This window comes from Carassius carassius, chromosome 38, assembly GCF_963082965.1.
Source record: "Carassius carassius chromosome 38, fCarCar2.1, whole genome shotgun sequence".
Taxonomy (NCBI): Eukaryota; Metazoa; Chordata; class Actinopteri; order Cypriniformes; family Cyprinidae; genus Carassius; species Carassius carassius.
Window position 1 is genome coordinate 18,074,862 of NC_081792.1, and position 26,250 is coordinate 18,101,111.

The 26,250-nt window shown below is 38.1% G+C and overlaps 1 protein-coding gene across 1 annotated transcript in view; it reads left to right on the plus strand.

Annotated features, from left to right (window-relative positions):
- LOC132119460 (leucine-rich repeat neuronal protein 2-like) overlaps positions 1-25,686 on the plus strand; it is a 64,888-nt gene extending 39,202 nt beyond the window's left edge. The window contains exon 2 of the mRNA XM_059529447.1: positions 22,363-25,686. Coding sequence (XP_059385430.1) covers positions 22,614-24,785 — 2,172 coding nt within the window. The 5' untranslated portion in view covers positions 22,363-22,613 and the 3' untranslated portion in view covers positions 24,786-25,686. The remainder of the gene's footprint in view (positions 1-22,362) is intronic.
- Positions 25,687-26,250: the final 564 nt, after the last annotated feature.

The window sequence follows — 26,250 nt, forward strand, 5'->3', positions numbered from 1 at the left end:
TCTTGCGATGTGGCTTTATATCTTACATTCTCACAATTGCAACGATGTCTCATAATCTGACATTATGTTTTGCATTTCCCAATTGTCAATTTATATCTTGTGATATGACTTTATATATCCCCTAGCAATTGTGACTTTATCATTCACAATGTGACCTTGTATTTTCCAATTGTGACTTTATATCTCACGAATGCAACTCTATTTCTTGCATGTTGCATCTTTAGAACTCACAATGTGACATTACATTAAGCATTTCCCAACTGTCACTTTTTATCTTGTGTTATAACTTTATATCTGACAAACTAAACTTACTTGGAATTTTCCAAATGTCACTTTATATCTGATATGACTATATCTCACAAATGCAACTTTATTTCTCAGTACAAATTTTTAACTCCCAATATGACTTTATATTTTGCAACTGCAATTCTATATCTCAGTGTTAACTTTTTTCTCATTTTTAACTTTAACAAGCTTCAGTAGAGAGGTATGAGAGCAACGGTGGACAGGAAATTTACAAAGCAAAAATAAATTAATTTAAGGACGGATTACTTCATTCTGTTGCTCACACAAAATTATCATATGGGTTCAGAAGACTGTAGAGCATGGGTTAAATGTCAACAGACATTTATATAAATGAAAACTTGTATACATATCAGGCCATAGTTTTAAAAGTAAACTGACAATGTGAAGCCCATTAAATTCAGATCATAACACAAGCTGACATGTTCACACACACTGAGGATCCGTGTCTACACAGAGCTGTAAACACACCTCAGAAAACCCCACTGGGTGAAAGTGATGGCTTCATGCCAACTCTTTCTGCTTGCCCCGCCCTCCTTCTCTCTCTTTCTACTTCACCTTAAGGAATGAAATCTCTCTAAGACAATATTGGATTTTCTGGTTGACGCAAATAGAATTTAGGCCTAATTAGGCCGACGGGGCAGCAATTATAGCCAGCAGTACTTCTCTTAAAAGCGAATGTGATCTTGCGGCTTTGGCAATGGCACAGACAGGAAATGACACCTTTGCTAATTAATTTTCTCTGCTACACCTGGGGCAGTCAAAGCCTTTGAGCTTTTGTCTGTAAATCAATGGAGAATTATTGGACACATTTAAGTTGATAAATGTTTAAGCATTTGTGCAGTTTTGGGAAGTGACTACCAACTTAAAGGGACAGTTCACCCCAAAATGAAAATTCTGTCATCATTTCCTCACCCTTGTTTTTGTCTACACAAATGTCACAAAAGTCAGATACTATACGATAATATATGTAACGTTTTAAATCGTGTCCAAGACAGAAAATTCCTGCCTGTCCAGTATTACACATACACATTTCTATGTTATAAATAAATGTTCCACTCAGTTCTTCTTAGTTTACTGTTCAATCCCTTTAGTTTCACGTATAAAGAGGGTGTGTTTATTCAACAGCTAATGAGGGCTATAAATCATTTCAATGATGAAATGCAATTACCAAAGCTATTTAAAAGCCACAAATGGAAGTAAATGCAGGATTTCTTGTGGCTGTGACAAGCAGTCTTAAGAGCCAATGTTTAGAGCATAGCTGAAGATGAATGGTATTGGTGGTATGATTTATTACAAACCGTTTCGGCCCACAGTGTACCTGCCAGCATGTCTTTAGGCCAAGTCATCACTATTTCAGAGGGGATGCTGTGTATCACCAAGCAAAGTGTATACTGTGAAGGGAAGAACATTAATTCATAATTGCCCCTAAAATCTACTGAATCACCAAACAGCCAGATTGTAATTATGCTGGCATCAGCAGATATTTGGAGGCATGCAAAAAAATAAAATGATAATAATAAAAAAAAACATCAAAATGAAAACCGCATGTCAGGCAGAAAAGTGCACCTCTTTTTCAACTTCTTTTTGCCTTTTTGTTTTCATGACAATTTTCCAATGCCTTTTCGTTTTCATGACAATTTTCCAATCCCTTTTTTGACTTTCAAGAGTTAAAAAGACTGTGCCTTTAAGAAACACCCCATTCACATGTGAAATGAAAGACTACACTTTCACTTATGAGATGCTGGTTTGTTCTGTATAGTTTAACCACTCCATTCTTCAATAAGAGCCTCTTTGAAAAGCCTGCAAAACATTGGCAGATTTGTACAATATGCCACAAAAACTTTTAAGAAAAAAAAAAGAAGAGAAAGTGATCCTTCAGATCTGCAGAGTGGCAAGGTGCTACACACAACAAGGAAAAGCACACAATTTGACCTCAATTGGCTTCCTCATAATATGACTCCTTTAATACAACTTGTCTGTGAATATGAACCAACCTAGCATAGCTGCCAGTTGATAAAGTTATTTAGTGCAGGCGTTGTGAAATACCACACACCATCAAAAACCATCTAATGCATAATGAAAGTCATACAAGGAGGTAAATCAAATATATATAAGCAGGAAAAAAACAACGTGGTTACACTCATAAGTTAACATGAGCTTGCTATTGTTAGAATACTGTGAGATCCAATGCAGAATAGATTAAAAAAACAAAATGTAGCTTCTTTTTCTTTTGTACTTGGTCTGCCTTTAATTGTCCACCGTCTGTGTTACTTTAAACTGTCCTTTTGAGCGAGGTGCATTGTTGCCATTCTACACACAAACATGCTGTTAAAGGGCTGAGAAAAAAGTAAATAGAAGCTAGTCCCTCTTTAATAAAACTCTGGTATTATTATTGATTTTTCAAACAATCTGTGAACAGATCGACCCCCCATGGGTTGACATTGCTTTTATGTGCTAACTGTAATTAACATTATAGCACATAGGCTGCTATCAGGAGAGCCCTGGATTAAAAGTGCAGCTTCAGCAAGGTAACTTAATTCATCCTTGGCTGGGGTAAAGGGTTGTCAGATCTTCTGGTCCCTCTCTGACCCTCGGTTTTTTACCAAAGGGATTGAAACGCTATCTGTCAGTCTTCTCAATCGATGACCCATTTGCAGATCACTCTGCATTTTGAGCTAAGCAAGGGTTATTTACTGAAGAGATCCAGGCACTAATCTAATTAACAAAGGCACATCTTCACTAAATGCAAAAGCCAAAATCATTAACATTTGAAAACATTTGCCATGTCGAAGATTTTTTCTTTATCTGTGCTTTTTCCACACGGAAAAACATATCGACTGATGCTGATATTTTACAAATTCCAAATATCGGCCAATATAACGGACACAGCGATATATCGGTTGACCACAACAATGGTCACATGTGAACATTCTGCCAGTCCTATCATGGCAAATGAAGCCGTTTATGAAATCACAGTCTGCCCTATCACGGCCAAGGAGGCCATCTCTAATCTCTCAGCCTGTTTGGTTATGACACAATAGTCTGTTTCTGAACTCACAGTCTGCCCTGTCACAGCAAACAAGGCCATCCTTGAACACTCTGCATGTCCTGTCATGGACAAGGAGGCCATCTCTGAGCTCTCAGCCTGTCGTGTCACGATCCTGGGGGCCATCTTTGAGTACCCTTCATCTCTTGTCAAAGTTCTTGAAATCCTTGTCTGCACTGCTACGACCACAGAGGCGGTTTCTAAACTCTCTGTGCTCTCTTTGTCAGTTCTGCCTTATCCTTATCCTCCATAGTAATAGTCGGCTCCACCTTGGCTTCCTGCTCTGTGAGTCGTTTGTTCCACCCTGGTCTCCAGATCCACCCTGGTTGCCTGCTCGCCCTGGTTCCCTGGTCCTTCATGGTTGCTCCATAGTCCATAGTTACTGTCTCTGCTTCTCAGCCCGAGGTCTTCTGCCACTGCTCCACAGTCCAGATCCCTCCATTGCTCCATAGACCAGGCTTGCCACTGCTCCATGGTCCAGGTCCACCATGATTCCACGATGCAGGCACACTACTGCTCCACAATCAAGGCCCACCTCTTCTCCACGGTACAGGTCCACCACTGCTTCACAGACCATGGTCTTGCCCTCTCCTCCACGGTCCAGGCTCAACTCTGTTCTATGGTTCTAGACTTCCACTACTCCATGGGCTACCACTTCACGGGCCTGGCCTGGCCATCCATCCCGCCCCCAAAACTGCCTACCACCCTCCTGAAATGTTTTGCTTATGTTTTTGGGTGGGTGTTCTGTTTAGGCACTGGGAGCTACCCATAGATAGGGGGATCTGTCATGTCTGTTTCTGGTTCATGTTCATTGTTTCCATGTCTCTTATTTCATAGATTAGCCATGGTTATGTTTCCTGGTTTATCATGTGATTCCCTTGTCCTCATGTGATCATGTCATATGCTTCACTAGTCCCATGTGCTAGGTTCTTATTTGTTGTTTTGTAATGTGTTCTGGTTTCTCATTGTCTGTTGTCTTGATTATTCACAGTTGTTCCTAGTTAGTCATTAGTCTCTGTATGTATTGCCCTCGTGTTGCCATTGTCTGGTCTAGTTTTATCAGTGTAACCACTATGGGGGAGTTTTTTGTTCAAGTTTAAGTTAATGTTTTGTACCAAGTCAAGTCAAGCCAAGGCAAGTCTTTGTTTATTCATTTATTTTTTTGTTATCTGCTCACATTTGGATTTGATAAAGCTGGACTTGGGTTCGTCTACATTCGCCTTAAGTGGACTATTATTCACAATGAAGGAGAGATGCAAAGTTTAGACATTTTCTTTATTGCACTGAGTTTATAATACTTGCTTATGTTTATTTGGTTACATTTTATTTTAAGCTGTCCTTGTTACAGTGTAATTATATATTTAAGTACTGAGTAATATCAATTAACTATACTGTATGTACTTACTATATGGTTAGGGTTAGGTTTAGGGTTTGGCTTAGGGTTACTTGCATGTAATTATGCATAATTAATTGTTATTATAATAGAATGTAATATGTGTACCAAGGACACCTTAAAATAAAGTGTTACCATTTATTAATGTTTTGTTATATAAACAGCTGTATTCTTTCTGAAAAGGGGAAGATGTTGTGTCCTCTTGCATTGCTATACTATTCATGTCTACTATGTGGTATGCTCAATTGGTGTAAGAAGTGAGCGCAGAAAAAGGACGCATTGAGTGAAGTAGAAATGCTACATTACACCTCATATACCTGCCTGTCTAATCCTCCTTCAACATAACAGGAGATACTTATCCAAATATTGCACACTATACAGGATGGATTGTTTGTGACAACAATTTCGGGCAACTTAGATAACTCAAAACAAATTTAAAATGACTACCTGAATGAGCAGCATTCTTCTGTTATGGCCAATGATCATATTACATCTGCTTGACGACTGACAATATGGCTTCTTGTCTCAAATGTGAGTCTTAAGTCTAGCATCTTGTGTATCTTCCCCTTAAGGAAGCCCAGAGAGAATTGAGCCTTTAACCATTACCAAAGTAGGCTGATAGATGGCTTTGTTTCAATTACCTTAGGTGATGGGATAACACACACTCTTGGTCTCGGAGGAGGCATAAGAAACAGACTGCCAGGAGGTCAGCAAGCAAACACAGATAGGGACTGATGAAGTGATTTTCTCAGGGCATAAGGAGTGTTTGGTTTCACTTCACAGTGATTTTAGATTTATGAGAGAGCAAAATCTCGGCTCTGGCCAACAGAAACAAAGCATATTAATCAATAATAGACAAAAAACATAAGGTGAGGTATAGATTGTCATTGTAATGTTCTAAAGATGCATAGGAAATAAAGAAAACGATAAATGAATACAAATACCTCTTTCAGTTTTGCAGTTCTCTGAGATTCTATCCCCTATTGTAAATGAAAGGTGTCTCCTCTGAAGCTAATTAAAAGTTTATTAGTGATAGTATGTGTCTGTTGTGTGTTAGTGCCTGGAGGTTAGAGAGGACCATATTGCATGCTGGGGTTATTTCCACATCACTCCATAGCCTACTCCAAATAGACACTGAAAAAGAAAAGGGCGTCATTTACTGGAGGGAAAGTACAGAGGGTAAGGAAGGGGTCACCAGCCTCCATGCACTAGTAACACGTCATCTAAACATGGGGTATTCTATAGACTTGACATTTTTTATTTTTTAGCTATACTTTTATCTCAGTTTTAGTAATTGTATTACTAATTTTAGTATTTCATTTCAGTTAGTTGCCAAACAACAATTAAGTTTTTCATGTATTTCAACTTTAATTTTTCCATCTAATTTATATTTTCTTTTACTTCAACTTTTTATTTTGATTAACAAAATTATTTTTATAGTCTTGGTTAAAAATAACAACATTGATATTTATGTATATATAATTATATATTATTATTTTTTATTATTATTAGATCAATGTCCCACACCTAAATTTAGTAGTTGTGGTGTAGAAAGGTAATAAAATTATCAGGTTTATGGATTATTAAGTAGGTGGAAGAATCCTGAACAAAAACAATACCTTCATAACTCCATTATGATGCATCGAGGACTCTTATGACTCTTGAGAACATATCCAGAATGAGCCAAGTATCTCATATGTCCTCATGCAAAGTGGTCTTCTCCAAGCCAGTTTTTCCTTGTACCCACATACTCTGCCAAGAATATCACAGCCACTGTATGCACAGGTAGTCTATTGTTGGCCAGAAAATACACACAAAGCAAACCAAACATGATATAAGCTTGGAGTTTGACATGTGGACTGCAGTATTTTAAAGTGAAGGTGAAATATATTGGGTGGTTTTCAATCATTGTTATAAATACACAAGAACAGATGCACATACACATTCACACACATCCTGGAGGATTTGAAAGATTGTGTAGGTCAGTAAATGCCTGCCTGGGGTTCATCACACAGCAATGGAGGAGTTTGGCTCTCCTTGGTCTGCAGGAGGGTTTTGTTAATCAAACTTAAACCCCTGCACCGAAACCATTGGTTTTGCTGAGGTGAAACTGAACTCCACAAGGAGCTTTAGTGTATCCATCAGCACAATGGAAAAAATGGGTCATCCATCAGTGTCTGTCTCGATCGATGGCAGAGGCTTCTGGAAGCACCGTCTGTTTTTATTACCAAAATGAAAATGAATATGGAAACAATGAGCGCAAAGTGGGCTTGTGAAGTTGTAGATGAAAGCATGTAGAGGGGACATAAGCTTCAATGCATTTATTGTATATAAGTAAATCTTGTAGGTGGTGCTGAAGTAAAGAACTCACAACAATAAATCAGCCAAGCTAAACAATTACAAAAAAAAACATGGAGGCAAAACAAAGAAGGGCGAAGCACTTTTAAAATGAGGCAATCTACAATCCCGCTATGTTTGTAAGGAAAAAATAAATACTTACCCAGCAACTTGCAACAAAACAATCGATCAGTCTTGTTCACTGCTGACCCTAATGAAAAAAAAATCAGCAGGTTAATATTATTCTGCATATTTGATGCATGTTTTGCCTCCGGTGCAAAGACATTCTGTAGCCTAGATTTATAGATTGAATAACATCAGATAGGAAGGCAGAAGCAGAGTGTGCTATATTAGAAAGGGAGAGAAAAAAATGAGTTCTGGCTTGAACATCTTAAGAAAATGCAGTACATGAGAATAAAAAAAGCAAAAACTGCTGAACTTAAATATAAAACTGTCAGGTGTTTCGTGTGTATGTGTTAGTTTGAAAAATGTGGGGACTGAAGCTTTGTGGTAGAATGACCCAGCAAGCACAAAAATCTTTTTTTCTTTTTTCTCCCCCACAGTACAGTATTTGGTTGTGTTTTAGTTGCAGTGAGGTTTCAGGTATAGTTTGAGGTACAGAGTTTTTAAAATGCTCTAAAATACAAAAATACAAATATAAAATAAACAAATAAATAATAATAGCAGTAGTATTAAGGCCCCGATATACTTCAAACGAAGTTAGTTTTCGTTCCTCGTTTGGGGGCAAAAAGAAGTTCAAAAAGGCTGAGCGACGGCATACTGTCTTCGAACATTCTGACACCCCTGCGCTGCTGGAGGCAGGGTGTAGATTAATGTAAACGTGTTGTGACGCTCATGTGTAGTCTATGCCCTAAACACAATAATGATGCAATGATGGTGTATCTACTTGTATCTAGGTGTGAGATGGGTACTAATGGTCAGAATATTATAGACAATATAATAATAATTAGTAGCAGTCAAGTATCATGTTTGCAATACAAAATAACCATTCCATTCCCATAATCAGTCTTTAAGGGCCCTATTTTAACGATCTAAACGCAAAGTGTAAGACGCACAGCACAGATCATCTACGGGACAAGCAGGAATCCACCAAAGCTTTCCGAGTTGAAGAAGGCGTGGGATGAAGTAGAATTTCATTCATCTTTATAAGTAGTAATAGGTTGAATTGCAAATAGGTAGCATAATTCTAATACACGCAATGACTATCCATCATTACATTTTTATATTTATGTAGCCTACACAATAATATACTTTTACACTGTAATCCTTTTGTTTTTAATATTTGGCATGTTTGTGTGATGCGCATCCCTGGATGTAATCAGCAAAGTCAACGCGCACTGTGTACCCGCCCAGAGGCGCATTTTCTACCAACGTGCTCTTTAAATAACAAAAAAATATTGCAGTCTATTTTCAGCTCCTTAAAATAGCAATGCACCAGCAATGCGCCTGAACACACCTCAGAAGGAAGTCGTGGCCTAGTGGTTAGAGAGTTTGATTCCTAACCCTAGGGTTGTGTGTTCAAATCTTGGGCTGGCAATACCATGACGTAGGTGCCCTTGAGCAAGGCATCGAACCCCCAACTGCTCCCTGGGTGCCGCAGCATAAATGGCTGCCCACTGTTTCGGGTGTGTGTGTTCACTGCTCTGTGTATGTGCACTTTGGATGGGTTCAATGCAGAGCACGAATTTTGAGTATAGGTCACCTATACTCTGCTGAATGTCATGTCACTTTTTATAGACCAGGACACCCATTGGCGCACAAATGGGCACAAATGCATTTGCTAATTAAACGTTGTGGGACCGGATGGGAAAATGCGAACGGCGCCGGACTGAAACTAGCAAACACACTTGCACTGCGCCTTGCGTTGCATTGTGCCGGGTGAATGATAGGGCCCTAATTGTAAATGGTTCATAGTCCGAAACCTTAGCATGATGTGGAAAAAAATATTGGAGTCATCTCAGTGACACAAACCTGATTGTTACTTTATTTTATTAGTGATCATTTATTTTATTAAACTGGATAAATTATGAAACCTTTTTATATTTTATGTGGTGTCATGATTTGATAAAGACAAAGGTTTATTATTGTATGTTCTTTTGGCATTTTATTTATTGTATACCTTTTAAATTCGCTTATTGAAAGAACAACAGCAGCAGCAGCAGTGTAGTGTAACATTTATTTGAAACACATGTATTTGGTACTTGCTACCTTATATCTTTACGCTTTCCTTTCATTCTTTTCATGGCTTTGGAAAACTTGTCTTGGATGTTTCGCTACGTCGCTTTTTGCATACAGTAACTCCAAGTCGTCGGCACCAAGCTTCGTTGCAATTTTTTTCTAGGATTATATGCTTTCTCTGAATCTTTAGAGACTCTCCCTGCTAGAGCTATTCAGTTCAGCTATTCGACACAGCAGTTCAACTATTCGACACAGTGTATTTATGTTGCTAGTGACTTGGAGATGTTCTCCTGCCGTCTAAACTCCACTGAATGAAAAAAATGCACGTCAAAGAAGGTGGAGTTCCAGAACACACCCAACGATTGCTTGATCGCCATGGACCATTGGTTTCTCAAAGGTTTTTAGGAGCCAAAACGAACTCCCCCTGAAAGTTCACTTTGGTGAGCTGTTTCGAATATTGGACCTTAAACTTTTTAATAAAATTTTTTATTTTTTAAACAAAATAAAAAAACTCTATAACAACCAGCAGCCATAAGAAAGCTGTCAGAAAGCTGTGTTTAAACAGATTGTCTGTCCAAAGCTGTATGACTATTTCTTCTTTGAAACTTAAATTATGAATAATATCTGTTCTTTATGAATATCCATCAATGTCACACAATCCTTTAGAAAACATTCTTATATGATAATTTGGTGTTTACGAAACCAAATCAAAGTTCTTTCAGAATACTTTTATGAAAAAGAAAATTCATATCTGTTTCATATGAAATTAATTTGGTGTTTTTTTTTTTAAGCCATTTTCCATTCACTCAAGTTCTCCTTTTGTTATCCAGGGTTTGGAACAATATGAGGATGATTAAATTATTACAAATCTTAATTTTGAGGTGAACTATCCCTTTAAGCAATTACCTTCCAAGATCAGTGTTTTTGTCCTCTTTGGCCTAGTTTTCACAAGTAAAAGGGGCAGACTGCTGGCAAACATGTCTCGGATGATAGTCTGATTGAGTTCCCTCTAAGCTAAGCAATGGCAGGAAGAGGATGAAAGATGTTGCGACTGGGGCAGACAGAGGCAGAGATAGCAATGAAGGCCTCCCAGGAGTGGACAATGACATCGATGCTTAAATCCAAGTGCTAATGAAGATGAATGTAAGGACTACAGGCAAGCCTCTGTCAATATTATTAAGGGAGTTATGAAAGAAGGTCACTCTAAGCATGAGTCATCCTCTCACCAGCAGGGGACCAGCACGGAAGAATTAACCAACATAGCTAGTTTCAGAGGAACGCTTGAGGTAACATGAGTATATGCTCTCTTTCTGAATGATCTGCAAACAGCCCAGACTGATCCCTTCCTTTTGTCCTTAAAGCAATGAAAGTGTCACATACGTTGAGTTGTGGTAATGGCTGTTTAATTGTGCTGCTCATTTGATCACATCAGCCACAAAGTGTTCTTTTCATTTGTCCCCTTCTTTCTACTGGAGATGGATTTATCCTTATCTCACGGTTTAACCTTTGTCCTGGTGAAACAAAAAGAGAGAGAGAAATTATGGAGATTTGGAATTTGAACCATAATACCAACAAATGAAAAGGGAAATCACTTAAGCTGACATGATGTGTGTTGATGTATGATTCTGGCTTATGACAAGAGCATATATACTACCATTTAAAAGATCGTTTCCCTTTTAATTACTACTATTATTCAGAAAATATACATTAATCGGATCAAAAGTGAGAGTAAAAACTTTTATAATGGTACAATATGCAGCTTTTTTTAACTTAATGTTCTACATTCTACAATCTAAAAAAATATTAAAGGCATCATATGACATTCCTAAAAATAACATAATTTTTTGTATTTGGTGTAATGCAATGTGTTTATGTGTTTTAAGGTAAAAAAAAAAAAAACATTATATTCCACATACTGTACATTATTGTTGATCCTCTACCCTTGCCTTTCTGAAACACGTCGATTTTTACAAAGCGAGGCATGCTCTGATTGGCCAGCTATCCAGTGCGTTGTGATTGACCGAATACCTCAAGCGTGTGACTGAAATGTTACGCCCCCTCACTATACTGTGATGCCGTGTGTCCCGGTGCAACAAGACAAAAACAATAAAACCCATTACAAACGTGGCATTTGTTGCATCCAGTGGGGACATAAAAATGGATTATAATGACTTATACTGTCTTTTTAAGGTAGTTTTTAATCAGCTGAACAAATACTTAAATTCAAATGGATACCTGGACAATTTTCAATCTGGTTTTCGACCGCATCACAGCACAGAGACAGCACTCATTAAGATAATAAATGATATTCGCTTAAATTCTGACTCTGGCAAAATATCGGTGCTGGTATTGCTAGATCTCAGTGCTGCGTTTGACACTGTCGATCATAACATACTTCTAGAGAGACTGGAAAACTGGGTTGGGCTTTCTGGGATGGTACTCAAATGGTTCAGGTCATACTTAGAAGCAAAAGGCCATTATGTGAGTCTAGGAGACCATAAGTCTAAGTGGACGTCCATGACATGCGGAGTCCCACAAGGGTCAATTCTTGCACCGCTCTTGTTTAGCTTGTATATGCTTCCACTAAGTCAAATAATGAGAAAGAACAAAATTGCCTACCACAGCTATGCTGATGATACCCAGATTTACTTAGCCTTATCTCCAAATGACTACAGCCCCATTGATTCCCTCTGCCAATGCATTAATGAAATTAATAGTTGGATGTGCCAGAACTTTCTTCAGTTAAACAAGGAAAAAACTGAAGTCTTTGCATTTGGAAACAAAGATGAAGTTTTCAAGGTGAATGCATACCTTAACTCTAGGGGTCAAACAACTAAAAATCAAGTCAACAACTAAAAATCAAGTCAGGAATCTTGGTGTGATTCTGGAGACAGACCTTAGTTTCAGTAGTCATGTCAAAGCAGTTACTAAATCAGCATACTATCATTTAAAAGACATTGCAAGAATTAGATCTTTTGTTTCCAGCCAAGACTTGGAGAAACTTGTTCATGCCTTCATCACCAGCAGGGTGGACTATTGTAATGGGCTCCTCACCGGCCTTCCCAAAAAAGACCATTAGACAGCTGCAGCTCATCCAGAACGCCGCTGCCAGGATTCTGACTAGAACCAGAAAATCTGAGCATATCACACCAGTCCTCAGGTCCTTACACTGGCTTCCAGTTACATTTAGGATTGATTTTAAAGTACTTTTACTCATCTATAAGTCACTCAATGACCTAGGAACGAAATACATTGCAGATATGTTCACTGAATATAAGCCTAACAGACCACTCAGATCACTAGGATCGAGTCAGTTAGAAATACCAAGGGTTCACACAAAACAAGGGGAGTCTGCCTTTAGTTACTATGCCACCCGCGGTTGGAATCAGCTTCCAGAAGAGATCAGATGTGCTAAAACACTAGTCACATTTAAATCTAGACTTAAAACTCATCTGTTTAGCTGTGCATTTATTGAATGATCACTGTGCAATGTCCGAACTGATTGCACTATATTTTCACTGTTTTTTTTTATGTAATCATTTAACTGTTTTAAATAAATTTTAAATAAGTACATTTTTTTTATAAATGTAAAAGTTTGAAAATTGCTTGTTTTATTCTTGTTATTATTTTTCTTTACTATTATTTTACTTTCTTTTATGTAAAGCACTTTGAATTACTATTGTGTACGAAATGTGCTATATAAATAAACTTGCCTTGCCTTGCCTTGCCTTTACACTTGCGTTCCATATCGTGCCACTTAAACATAAAACCATTTGTCTGCATTTGTGATAGGAGAAACGACAAACAATAAGTGCTACTCTACACTGCTTAAAACTTGTGTTTGAATCATCTGTGGCAAAATCTTTAAATATGAAAACATTCTTACAGATTGTCAGTCAGAACAGCCGGCATTGTAGGTTCAGGAAACAGTCCCCCGTTAAATGCATTGCACACACACAGTGACGTAGACATGTGGGGGGCATGTTTAAACAAGACATTCTAGGAGGGCGTGGACGAGTCTTAACTTTAATAAAGAATATCTCTTTGGGTTTGAGACTTTAGTCTTTGCAACTTTAGTGATCTTATCTATTCACAAACAGCTTGTAACACTCCAAAGAGAAAGGAACACTTGAAATCGCATCAAATGACCCCTTTAAGCAGCACAACTGTCTTGCTACTACAAATCAGTGGATGTCTTTCAGAAATGGGGACATTTTTTGCAACTTTACTGTGATGGAAAACTGACTACCACCAACTAGAGGCTTAATGTTTAAGGAAGGTTTGTTTGTTTTTTGTTTTTTTGAGCAAGTACACCCACTAAATTGGGATTGAACAATGTTCTTGTTCGCTCCATCTTAATTTAACCCCTGATTTATCCTTTATACACACGCACGCGCGCACACACACACACACACACACACACACACACACATTTAACTTTTTTGGCATATTCATACAGTATGTCTCTCAATAACACCACAGACAGACTGAATGAAAAGAAAAATGAGATTAGTCATTAACACATTTTCACAATTATACCGTGCATCAGGCGGCCACTATTCACATTTGTTAATAGTTAGTGTAATCAACATAAAAAAAGTAAAATAAAATAAAAAATTACCAAGAGATACAAATGCTAATCAAGAACAAGCATTTAATATTCAGGAATTACTGCAGGGCTTTCCTGAAATATAAAAGATGAAGTACAAGAGAGCTGTTGTTTATTCCACGTGTGAAAGACTTTCCCATTAATTAAAAACCTCAGGCCAAAATTCTTTTGTAACAGAAACAAATACTTCGTTTTGTATCTTTGAACTAGAATGAGAAGAGAAGAGATATAACCCATGTTGTCACCAACCAGAAATTGAAAAAAAAAAAATTCAGTTTTAAATAAGTGACAGTACGTTGAATAGAATAAATTGTCCACTTTTCACCTGCAATCTTTTTGTTCTAAAACAGTTGCAAGGAGAGAAAAAACAACAACACAGAGAGAGAGGCAGAAAGTGTTTGATAAGCCCTACTGTCATTCTGCATCACAATCCAAGCTTTCTGCCTCTTTTATGCTTGGATAGTACTGTTCCTCTGATGAATAATGGCTGTTTAGGTTGTCAGTTCTTTGTCATCACACATTGTTAAGTATGGAGTACAGCATAAAATCTAGCCTTCACAGAACATCTAAATGTTTCAGTGAGTTAGACAACTACATGTGGATAGAGCTACTGATAGATTATATATTGTGTGGTTACTGCTTAATTGGTTTACTGTTTAATTTACAATAAATAATAAAAAAACATACAAAGGGAGCATTGTCATTAAATTGTATTCATTAAATTGATCAAAGGTGACAAGTAAAGACATCTATAATGTTACAACATATTTTTATTTCAAACAAATACTCACTATTCATAAAATAATCCTGAAAAAAGTGAAAAAGCACAAGTGTTTTCAACATTGATAAGAATAAGAAATGTTTATGGAGATAAATCTCTACTTAAATGTGTTCCTGTGGCTCAAGTGGTAGAGCATTGCATAAGCAGCACAAGGTTGTTGGTTCAATTCCCGGGGAACACGCTAGGTAAAAATTGTTAGTCTGAATGCAATGTAAGTTGCTTTGGATAAAAGCGTCTGCTAAATGCATATATTTATTTAATTAATGTATTTATTTAAATGTAACAGCACATGGAAATTGCATTTTATAATGGACTGACATAATCAGCTAACAATTCATAAATGTGCCTATCTGTTCAAATGTTTTTTTGTTTTTTTTTGCCAGCTGTGTGAAGGAGCAAACCTGTTATGCAGAGCTCCTTCAACTTTCACACTGACCTTGTGAAACACGGAGGCAGATCTCCATGGCAACTCTGCAGCGAGCACTGCAATAGCTCCTTCCAAGAAATAAATGATGGTGGCTCTGCAGAGGGTAACAAGAGAGAGAGACCTTTTTTACTAATAAAATACATGACTTATTTAAACACACAAAACACAAATGGCTGGTCTAGATGACACATTCTTTTACTCTATAAAGGGTCAACAGCTTCTTGTCCCACTCTGAAAATAAGCTGCTATCAAGTCACTGCTGCAGTACTCATCTAATTATTAAAAAGGTCAATATTCCTCAGGAAGGTGAATGAGAATATATGACACTCTCCTGAGACGCAGAAGGGGGGATGCTGTCATAAGGATGGAATAATTCTTATTCATCTAGTTTGAACCTATCTAGCATATAAAACTGCTTCATAAAAAATCTATGGGATGGACATACAGGTAATATAAAGCTCTGTCAGTTGATTTTAATTGATAAAAAGTGTGACTGTCAGATATAATATCTATAATATCTCGTTATATCTATTCAACCTGTCGCATATGAAATTATGTGGGCTTTTTGTTTGTTTTTTAGGACAAAATATGCAAACGTACATTACCTTGATTTGAAGATGGATAGATGTACAAACCAGTATAATCTGTAAAATTTGTGCAATTCTTTCAAGCTTTTATGGACAAATCTTTAATTCACTCTCTAAATAACTCCATCATGTTCCATCAGGTGCATTATAATTGCACAAAGAGGCTTAGGAAACACTATTAGGGTTCGTTCACACAGGACAAGCTCCTGCGTTTGAAAAACAGCTGCAACAGAACAAATGCATCATGGTCAAAGACGTCCATGTACTGTAGCACATAGAAAAAATAAAATAAAATTGCTGACTCATTTCGCTTCAAAAGCAGGTAAGCTTGGGGGCTAATCAGAAAGGTATTATTATTATTTTTTTTTTTTTAAAGGCAGTGACGACCCTTTCAGGCTGTGAAGTTTGTCTGAAGTCATGATAATACAAGAGTGCTTATCCTTCCATCCCTCTGGAGGAATTGCCCAAAGTCTTGGTAAGGTAGACTTACGAGGATAAAGGCAAAGATAACAGGATGAAAATCCCCAATCAGATTCCATCTGTGGCAATGGTGGATTAGCCGGGCTTTGAGTCACCACAACACCAAGTGGATGTTTACGAGGCAGCAGCCGACGTTGGACAGCCTTGGGTAAATTCAAAGCTGGCATGCTCAAGGGCCCATCTTAATGTTTTGTATCAGCCTCTTCTGAGAAGAAACAGGAATATTCGAATTAACTTGTGTGGTTGCAGCTTCAGGTGTTGTTCACCTTGTTATTATTCAAAGGCTTTCTTCTTTGTCTCAAGGGTTAGTGAAACCAGGTGTGGATCTCACTTTTTGGCATAAACCAAGCATGAATATGCATAAGTTACGTGTTTGTGTGCATGTACCTAGAAAACAAACAACTCTTGCAAAGAGTGGGACAAATAAGGATTACTTGCAACCAAACAAACACAAACATGCTCGAAAAGCAGTAGCTTTTGATAATATTCAAAATCTGGTTACTTTTGAATAGGACAGTACCGCAGACAATATTAAAAGTCCACACCGCTTTTGCCATGGCAGGTTTAGTCCCCGCCACTTTATGAATTTATGATTTTGTCATCTAATATAGAGCAAGCATCTCCGGTCTTGGAGCAGGTTTCACTTTTTCAGTTAAAATGAGTGGTGATATGGTGCAGGAATTTAGTATTTTTAACACTGTGTGGCCATTATGGTTGATATTAGATGAGAAAAATAACAGCAGTAACATTTTCTATCGAGCACATAGCTGTCAGAGCCTAATCTATCTTTTGCATTTCCCTCTGACCAAAAAAAAAGAAAAGAAAAAAAAAAAGTACACAAACGTGTACAGCTGCATTTTGTTATATTAGAGCAAACTAAGTCAAAACTAAAATGTTACAAATAGACTAACATCAGCATTTATCCACTGCTAGGTCTAAGAATGTATCCATCTCCTGATTTTCAGATCAATAAATCACTGTTTAAAAACAGTAAAAGATCATCTAGATTACATATGCTTCACCTAAATTATATATGTAAGAATAACTGGCGACGGCGGCAGCTTCTATACTAATAGTGAAACTTTAAGTTCATTTTCTACAACAACAACGCTGCTGTTACCTTGCTTGTGAGAAATGTTATGTAGCTTTTAAGTTGCTAAAGAATTTTACAGATAAAATCAGCAGAAAAGCGCTAACCATGTGTGTGTTTCCGTGTGTGCAAGTGTTTGTATTGTATGTGTCTGCAAAGAGAAATAGCATGTGCTTTCTGTACATAAAATGTAATTTTGTAGCAAAAATATGGAAACAATCTTGTTTTTTTCCTATTGTTTACTATATTTATTAGCTTGGTCAGTGCTGTTGTGGTCTTTGGTTATTTTTAGGCTGTAAGGACATTTGAAATAACTGAAATCGTTTGGTAAAGTGATTTGGAAAACCTGCCTGAAAATACGTTTGCTGTGCGTTTCCCTGAAAATAACTGCACAACTTAGAACATTCGGCAGCCAATCAGATTCAAGCATTCAAGGTTAAGACTATGATGTCATTTTGTGATGTCATAACCAGCATGTCTGTGCCCTTACCTCTTTTTTTTAAATGAGCTGAGTGAGTTGGCAGAAAATAGGCTGGCAAGGTCAGTGCAGGTGAAAGCAAAGGGAGACCTGTCCTGCCACTGAATTCCAATGTTGCACACACACACTTCAGAAAAGCACACAAGACGACAAACTACTTTTTTAAAGATATCTACAGAACAGAAGTGCTAAACAACAGTGACTACCACTGCAATGTAAATCAATGTAACAGCAGTTGATGTTTGGAGACCTCAAAATGATTTGGACATTTAAGCCAGACTTACGCACAACTGTACAAAAGTCATTGCATTGCACAATAAAATACAAAAGAAAGTTGCATTTATTCTTTCAGAATTATTACATACTTTTTAAGCAAAGGTAGTTGAAACAATGGCTAAGAATGATTAAGTAAGTTTTGAGAAAACCATATTTGTTTGCAGATTCCAGTTGGTTTTGTATGTTCTGTTTAATGTAATTGCATGTGTAATTGTAATAAATAAAGTATAAGAGTGACTTGTGTGTCCAAAGGGACATCCGAGGGTCAGAAGTTTGTGGTCAAGTATTATTTTTAAGTCTTTTCAAATTAATTCAGACTTTTGGGTCCATTCGGCACGTGACAGGATATCCAGTCTTGATTATAGTGTGTTTTGTATTCAGGTAAAAGATAAAAGGTCCATTTACATCCTTTCATTAAAAATCCATAACAATTCATGGATTCTATATTGATTCAGATATTCCCTTTTATTTCAAAACCTGAAGCATGCTTCATAAATGATGAATACTGCTAGTCATTTCAGTCCATTGATTAAATATGAATCAGCATAGACTTTTTTTCCAAAGAAAAATGTCTTGAACAAAATCATGATGAAACAAAGGACAAACTTTTTTTTTGTGATGGTATGGATAATGTACTAGATTATAATAAGATAAAAGCATGCAAAAGCGAAGGAATTAAATAAATAATGTAGGTGTGAAGTTAATTCTTTGGCACGGAATAAACAAACATAAATACTGTTTGACCTAAAACAGCCGTTAATGCAATGTGCAAATCAACCTTTGAGGACTGGACAATCAGGTGTGTGCAGGTGTGTGCAACCGCAAATAATTATTCATAGAGCCTGGCAAATCTGCATTACTGCTAGCGTGTAAACAGACCTTGTTGTTTTTTCACTCACCATTAAGCTCTGAAATGAGTCGTTGAAGGAGAGGACAGGAGGAGCATTTGCACAGAGATCCAGGCATCAGCATGTAGCCAGTGGTGGCTCGTACACTCCCTGATCAGCAATCATGCCATGAATGAACATTGGACCCGTAAGGAAACTGACAGCAGCATATTCAGTTAATCCCTGCAATCTGCAAAGCAAATCAAGAACATACATTTTGATCAAACCAAAACAATACACTGTTTTATTTTGGTTTGAAAAGAACCTGACAGGAAAAAAGCTTTTGTAGAGATGCATTTGTCAGGATAGTGACAGGATTCTATGTTTCATGAGTCAAATTACAGGCTGGTGTCAAAATATGTCTTTCAGCATGTCTTTCCATTATATTCTTTGTTGCCATCGAGAGATAATAGTAGCTTGCATAATCCATTGTTAAGGTCAACAAAAGACAATTATTATTAACAGGAAGCTTTCAGAGTGACGTGTCAGATCCATTCTCATTTGTGCAGGCTGCATCAAACATCACAGAATCTGACTGGAAATCCTTAAAGAGTAGTCAACACATTCGCCATTTTTGTAGTTCACCATTCAATCGCTGCCGTACTACAATTCATGAACAAATGACTTTCAAACTGGCTCTTTTTAATAAATCAAAAACATACAGCATATAACTACAACTAGTCACAAACAAATCATTCTTCTGAGCCAGTCCTTTTTTATGAATCATTACAGGAATAATGGGAATAATGATGAACTCCATCTAAATCCTTTAAAGCAGTTACGGAATCAGTTATTTTGATATACTCTATGAGCAAAATACAGACAAATTCAGAAAAATTCCAGAATTAATCAGAATCAAAGAATTTGTGGCACCGAACTGCACTGAATAAAGAAAACTGTATCGATACTCAGCTCTAATGGCAGCTAAAAGGTGAAAACACATTTATTTGGAGACATAAAATGGTACCTGCAAGATTACACTACCTGTTGCATGGCACCATAACAGCTGTTTCCTTCTGGAGGTAAATGAAGGTGCTCATCATTGGCCTCCTGCACTACTTCTTTCTAGATAAAGTGAGAGCGAAAAGCAGTGAGAAGGAAGATTAGTTGGTGAACTCTGCAAATGCATTATTCATCATGCACAAGCGAGCAGCCCACATGCAAACATCTCAATTCACCTCACATTAGGGGCATTCAAGACACCCTCACAACTCATTATGACACAGACAGAGAATGGTACGCAACACATCCCAGCACCAGCTGGGCCAAGTAATGGTGCATCATGAGGGCCAAGCTTCTGCTTGAGAAGTTGACAATTTGTAATTGACCTTGAAGGTGAAGTGCACATGCTGATGGCTGGCAGGGGAGAGCTCAGGACTATGCGCACATGGGCCTGTTGATAGCTGAGGCTCATTCTTTTATTCCTCCACGCCAGTGTGCATCTTTGAAAGAGAGCAAAGAGGAAGCACAGTCTCTGAACCGGCAGGTAGATCCCTGTGGGACAAAAGAGAGACAGAGAGAACATTAAACTAATTTGGCGATTTAGGAGAAGGATGGATTACTGTGGCAGAGCTTTGAGATAAGGTGGATGCTACGATCAGAGCAAGTATTCATGTGGTGTCTAATTGAAACACAAGTATTGCATCGCTACTGTGTATAAGGTGCTGTTGAGGGACAAAAATTATCTCTAGAAAAGAATCTAATATTAATTTTTGTTGTCTAGATTTATGCGATGTCATCATAAACCCAACCCAAAAAAGTTTTTATTATTATTTAAAAATTTTTGCCTATAGGTAAGAATACTAATAACAAGAACTAAACCAGATGATGAAGTATTGCGATTTATAGTGCAATAATAATATTGCATTGACTCCCAAACTGGTATTCTGAAAGTTAACTATAAAAAAAGGTTTCAACTCCTTTCCAAAAGTATAGAAGCTCTAATTCCCAGCTGAAAGTTTTTCTCTACACACCAAGTCACAAAGTTTAAACAAACTAGGTTAGACCACAGTCAGAGTTTACTCCCCTTAATGGGGTCATTGGACATTGCTAAAAAAACATTATGTTACATATTTGGTGTATGCTTATTGGCCAACTATCCAGTGCATTGAGATTGGTTGAATACCTCAAGCGTGTGACGGAAATGTTACACCCCTTAACATACTCAGATGCCATCTCCCGGCAAAACCAATAAAACCCATTACAAATTAGATGTATTTTTTGCATCCAGTGGGGACATAATTACTGATCATAATGACTTATACTGTGTTTTTATGCACTGCACTGCAGTGTTAAAGTTAGTTGGATGTATTGCATAAAGTGGCTCATTTGCTGTTATAGCTTCATGTCATTGATTCGCAAGTGATGTCTCAGGCTAGTTACAACTTACAAGGACAGGAAGTTGTTTCAAAAATGCTATGAGGAACGGCTGGCGGACTTGAGAACGATGCGGATGCCGGATTCGACGACGGAGCGACCGGTGGGCTACCGGCAACCACATGTGACCACCCCGGGCTGGACAAAAAGGAGTCCATGGTAAAAGCAGATGCGGCAATCCACAGCAAGAGGTTGATGTATTTCCTAAGCGACCAGCACAGATCATCTCTAGGCATGAAGTGGATATTGTACTCTTTTGGAAGGCCAAACAATGTTGTTTTGGTTTCACAATAAAAGCGACAACATATTCCACAACATGGGAGCAACGGCGGCAACAACACTACTATAGTGAGAATAAAAGTTATGCCCTCTTTCTTTGCGTGAACATTTGGGAGGTGTTTTGCAAATCTTCCCACACAGTGACATAGACGCGTTAATTTATGCATTTAAATGAGGCATTTGGGAGGGTGTGGACAAGTCTTAACTTTTATAAAGAAGATTTGAGAGTTTAGTCTTTGCAACTTTACAGATCTTCTTTATGCACCAAGAGCTTGTAACACTCCAAAGAGAAAGGAAATTTTTTAATCAAATCATATGACCCCTTTAATGCATTTTTATCTCCCCTCTGAGTCTGCGTTTTGTGAATTTAGCCAATAACATGTAATTTTCCCCCCATTTCTTACAAGCCTCCAGCATGTGAGTAATACCAGGGCCCTGATTATTTGCAGATCTAAATCCTAAGCCATAAATTAGACTCACTAAATTTCAGCATGCGTTACTCTCGTATTGTCACAGTAGTCCTTTTCCACAAATCCATGAGACATGAAGAGAAATTAAACTGGAATGGTCTAGAATGAATTTAGTATTTTACTAGAGAAATATACAAGCTGAGAAGCATGCAAAGTGTTTTTTTGGTTATTGAAAAAGGACAATTGTGAACAAAGTTGTTACAAACAAAGAGAAAAGTTAAATGAAGCAACAACAGTCGAATAGTATGTGTTGGTCTAACAAAAGGAATTATGAAATTTCATGATATAATTCTTGGGTAATCTCTGCTGTGACTAAGTGTCTTATTTTTTTTCTTTTCCAGGTATGCCCCTAAATCAATCCTAAAACCTACTCTACTTTGCAAGGATGTAAGATCAATGGAGTGAGACTGGAGTGATTACATCCATCTGAAGGAGAAAAGGGATTTTGATATACTCATGTGACTGCTTCACAAGACAGGATATGAAGAAAGTGAGCATGCTTCGTCTTTGAAACTATTTATTTAGAAAAAATCAACTGAACTCTTGGTTCTCCTGTCACATGTAATCTGCATTAAATCATATCAGTTTAATTATGAAAATGGGACAGATTGCAATATTTCTTCTGCACACACATCTGCTGCTTGGAGTCGGAAGCTCCCTGGTCATTCAATCAATGCCCTGGAGAGTGCCCTGCCCTTACCAGTGTGTCTGCCAAATCAAGCCCTGGTACTCTCCCCAGTCTGTGTACAGAGAGGCTCCTACAGTAGACTGTAATGACCTGTTACTTATCCAGCTGCCCACTTCCCTCCCTCAAGAGACACAAGCCCTCCGGCTGCAAAGTAACCTCATCAGTTCTTTGGACCAGAGTGAACTCCAGGGTCTTATCAATCTGACAGAGCTGGATCTCTCCCATAACAGCTTTACCAGTACCCGTAACCTGAGGATAACCGACTTGCCAGCTCTTCTCAGCTTACACATGGAGGAAAACCAGCTGAGACACCTCCCAGAAGCAGCTTTCTTTGGTCTCCCTAGCTTGCAGGAGTTGTACCTCAATCACAACAGGCTTCGAAGCATCTCCCCTGGGGCCTTCAAGGGTCTGGATAAACTTCTAAGGCTTCATCTCAACTCTAATCGATTGGTTGTAATTGACCGGCGTTGGTTCCATGCTTTGCCACAATTAGAAGTTCTCATGATTGGCGGAAACTCTGTGGACACTATTCAGGACCTAAATTTTAAACCACTGAGCTCTTTGCGCAGTCTTGTCCTGGCAGGCATGGGCTTACGTGAGATCTCAGCACGAGCGCTAGAGGGGCTTCAAAATTTGGAAAGCATTAGCTTTTATGATAATCAACTAATAAAAGTTCCAAAAGAGGCATTGCAAAAGTTGCCAGGTCTAAAGTTCCTTGACTTGAACAAGAATCCCATTCAGCTAGTGCAGAGGGGAGACTTTCAAAATATGCTTCACCTGAAAGAGCTTGGCTTAAACAACATGGAAGAGCTTATCTCTATTGAGCATTCAGCAATGGAAAACTTGCCTGAATTGACCAAACTGGAGATCACAAACAATCCTCGGCTCTCATATATCCACCCTCAGGCATTCCAAAAGTTGTCGAGTATGGAAAGTCTAATGCTGAACAGTAATGCCTTGAGTGCCCTGCATAGCCAAACAGTAAGGTCGTTGCCCAGCCTTCAAGAAATCAGCTTGCACACCAATCCTATTCACTGTGACTGCCTGATCCGCTGGGTGGGAGCCGACAATGACAAGCCAGTCCGTTTTATTGAGCCTCAATACACATTCTGCTCTGAGCCTCCTGAGCTGAAAGCCAGACAAGTTAAAGAAGTCTCATTCAGAGAGATGACAGACAGCTGCCTGCCCTTGATTGCCCCAAGCACATTTCCCTCATACATTGAAGTCAAACATGGAGACAACATAGCCTTGCACTGTCGAGCACTGGCAGAGCCAGAGCCAAGTATCTACTGGGTCATTCCCCAAGGTGTGAGATTGACTCCATCCAGCAGCTATGGGCGTTATCAGGTTCTCACAGAAGGCACATTAGAGATTTTGGGAGTCACTGCTGAAGAGGCCGGTTTCTACACTTGTGTTGCACAGAACCTAGTGGGAGCTGATACTAGAAGCTTGACTCTACAGGTGGAGGGAGGTGACATGGTTCATACAAATACATACAAAAAGACAGAGGACAGCTTTGAAGTTCAGGATGTCAAAGAAAGGTATGCCTTACTAACCTGGCAAGCAAGCCATAACATCCCTACCACCCATTTATCATGGGTGGTCAATGGCAGTCTGGAAGACCATCATAGACATACCACTCAAATTTTAGCTGGCACCAGGAGATTCAACCTAACCCGTCTGCAACCTGGCACTCATTACAAAGTTTGTCTACACATGGGGCCTAATGTCACCTCATGTGTCCATCTAAGGACCAAGAAGGTGTCCATGCCAGATCCTCTACCAGACCTGACCCCAGCTGTACTGTTGGTAGTTTCTGCTCTGCTCCTTTTTTTTGCAGCCAGAGCAAGTAATGGGGGAGCCTCACTTGGTTGGAAAGACCACATACTGGAGCTTGAAAAACCCCACATCACCATTCTGACCCAGGAGGCAAAGGCTTTCATGGCTCCTCCAATACTAGTAAAGTACCTGAATCAGCAGGATCCAAACAAAGCCCTATCCGACAGCAGAGGGAAAGATCTCAGAAATACTTCACTGAGGCAAGATGCTCGGGGGCTAATAAAAGAGGCATGCTGAGCAGAATAAAGAGTTAAAGAAGGATGGACCAAAAAAAAAATCTCTGGAGTACAAGTCTCACAAAACTCACTTTACTGATCTGACAGTCAAAACTACTGAATGTCTGAGACACACAATACTAGACATTTAAGTGGCAGACCGCTTCAAATAACAGCGATACAATTTCAAAGTATAGAATAAAATCAAAACAAAAAAAGAAAGAAAGAAAGAAAGAAAGAAAAAGATATTTGTATTTATTTTGTAACAATAAAAGATACAACACATATGTATATTAAAAGCATTTGTTCATATATTCACATACTGTATATCAACCTAGGACACTAAAGCTGTGCTGCCAATCATAAATAACAGTTCATATAGAGTCTGTTTAAATGCAACCTCCCAACTTTATGAGTCTGTGTCACAACCCAAATGGTTGTAGAAAGATAAGCACTTAACTATTTTAATACTGAAGAAAAGACTGGATTGACACATGAAAGCAAACACAAATAGCAAGGAAGCCTCTAAAAAACTAAAGAAGACAGAATTTCAGTCTTTTGAAAGGCGTTCTGCAAGCTGATAGCAACAATATACTTTTCATTTTGTGGTGAAAATCTCAAAGCAGGCATTACGGAAAGATCTGATATAAAGGGAGGTATTTTAAATGTTATATAACTAATGTTGTCTCTTTAAAAGTGTGTTAAATTGTGCTTTGTATAAGGACCCCAAGAGAATTCTCCAAAGTTAAGACCATCTCAGTTTTTTCTTTTAGTTTTTGAGCATAAAAGAAAATGATTTTTCCCCTTCAAAAATGGACTGATCGATACATCTGATACAACTTATGACCTAAAATGCTCAGAGTGGGATGAGCATTTTGGTCCCCTCACTCCTGAAATATGAAAGACCTTAACTTAGAAAAACAACTAAAGTGAACAGACTTTCTAGTTTTGATGGACATACTGCCTAGACATTCTTTGTTCAGACATGTCAAACAAGAAGAGAGAGTCATAGAGAAAGCATGTGGAACAGCTACATGATACCAACCTTTCCAGCAATGAATGCATCCATTTAGTGATAGGAAAGAGATTCACGTCTACATGCACACTGTTTTGTACAAAGCAAGCACGTGAGAGATCCCATCTCTTTCAGTACTGATGAAAAGTGCAGGTCCTGTCAGGCTGCTAATGGGACACACTACATGGAAAGATAGTGCCAACTCTATCTTTTTCCAAGGGGAAAAAATGCAGTTTAGGGTGTCAGGTGATTATTCAGTGCACATCATATGAGCTCTGTTCTGACTGCTGGACAGCTACACTAATGAGTGACATACCCAGTGTGCTCCTCTTTTACTTGTGAAAGGAAATAAAGCAGCATTGGGGATTATGAACTGTTATCTTATATTCTCAAATATGGGGAAATATATATATATTTTTACAGGTTGTTGTTTGTTTGCTTAGATTTTCTTTTTCTTTTTTTATGGTTGATG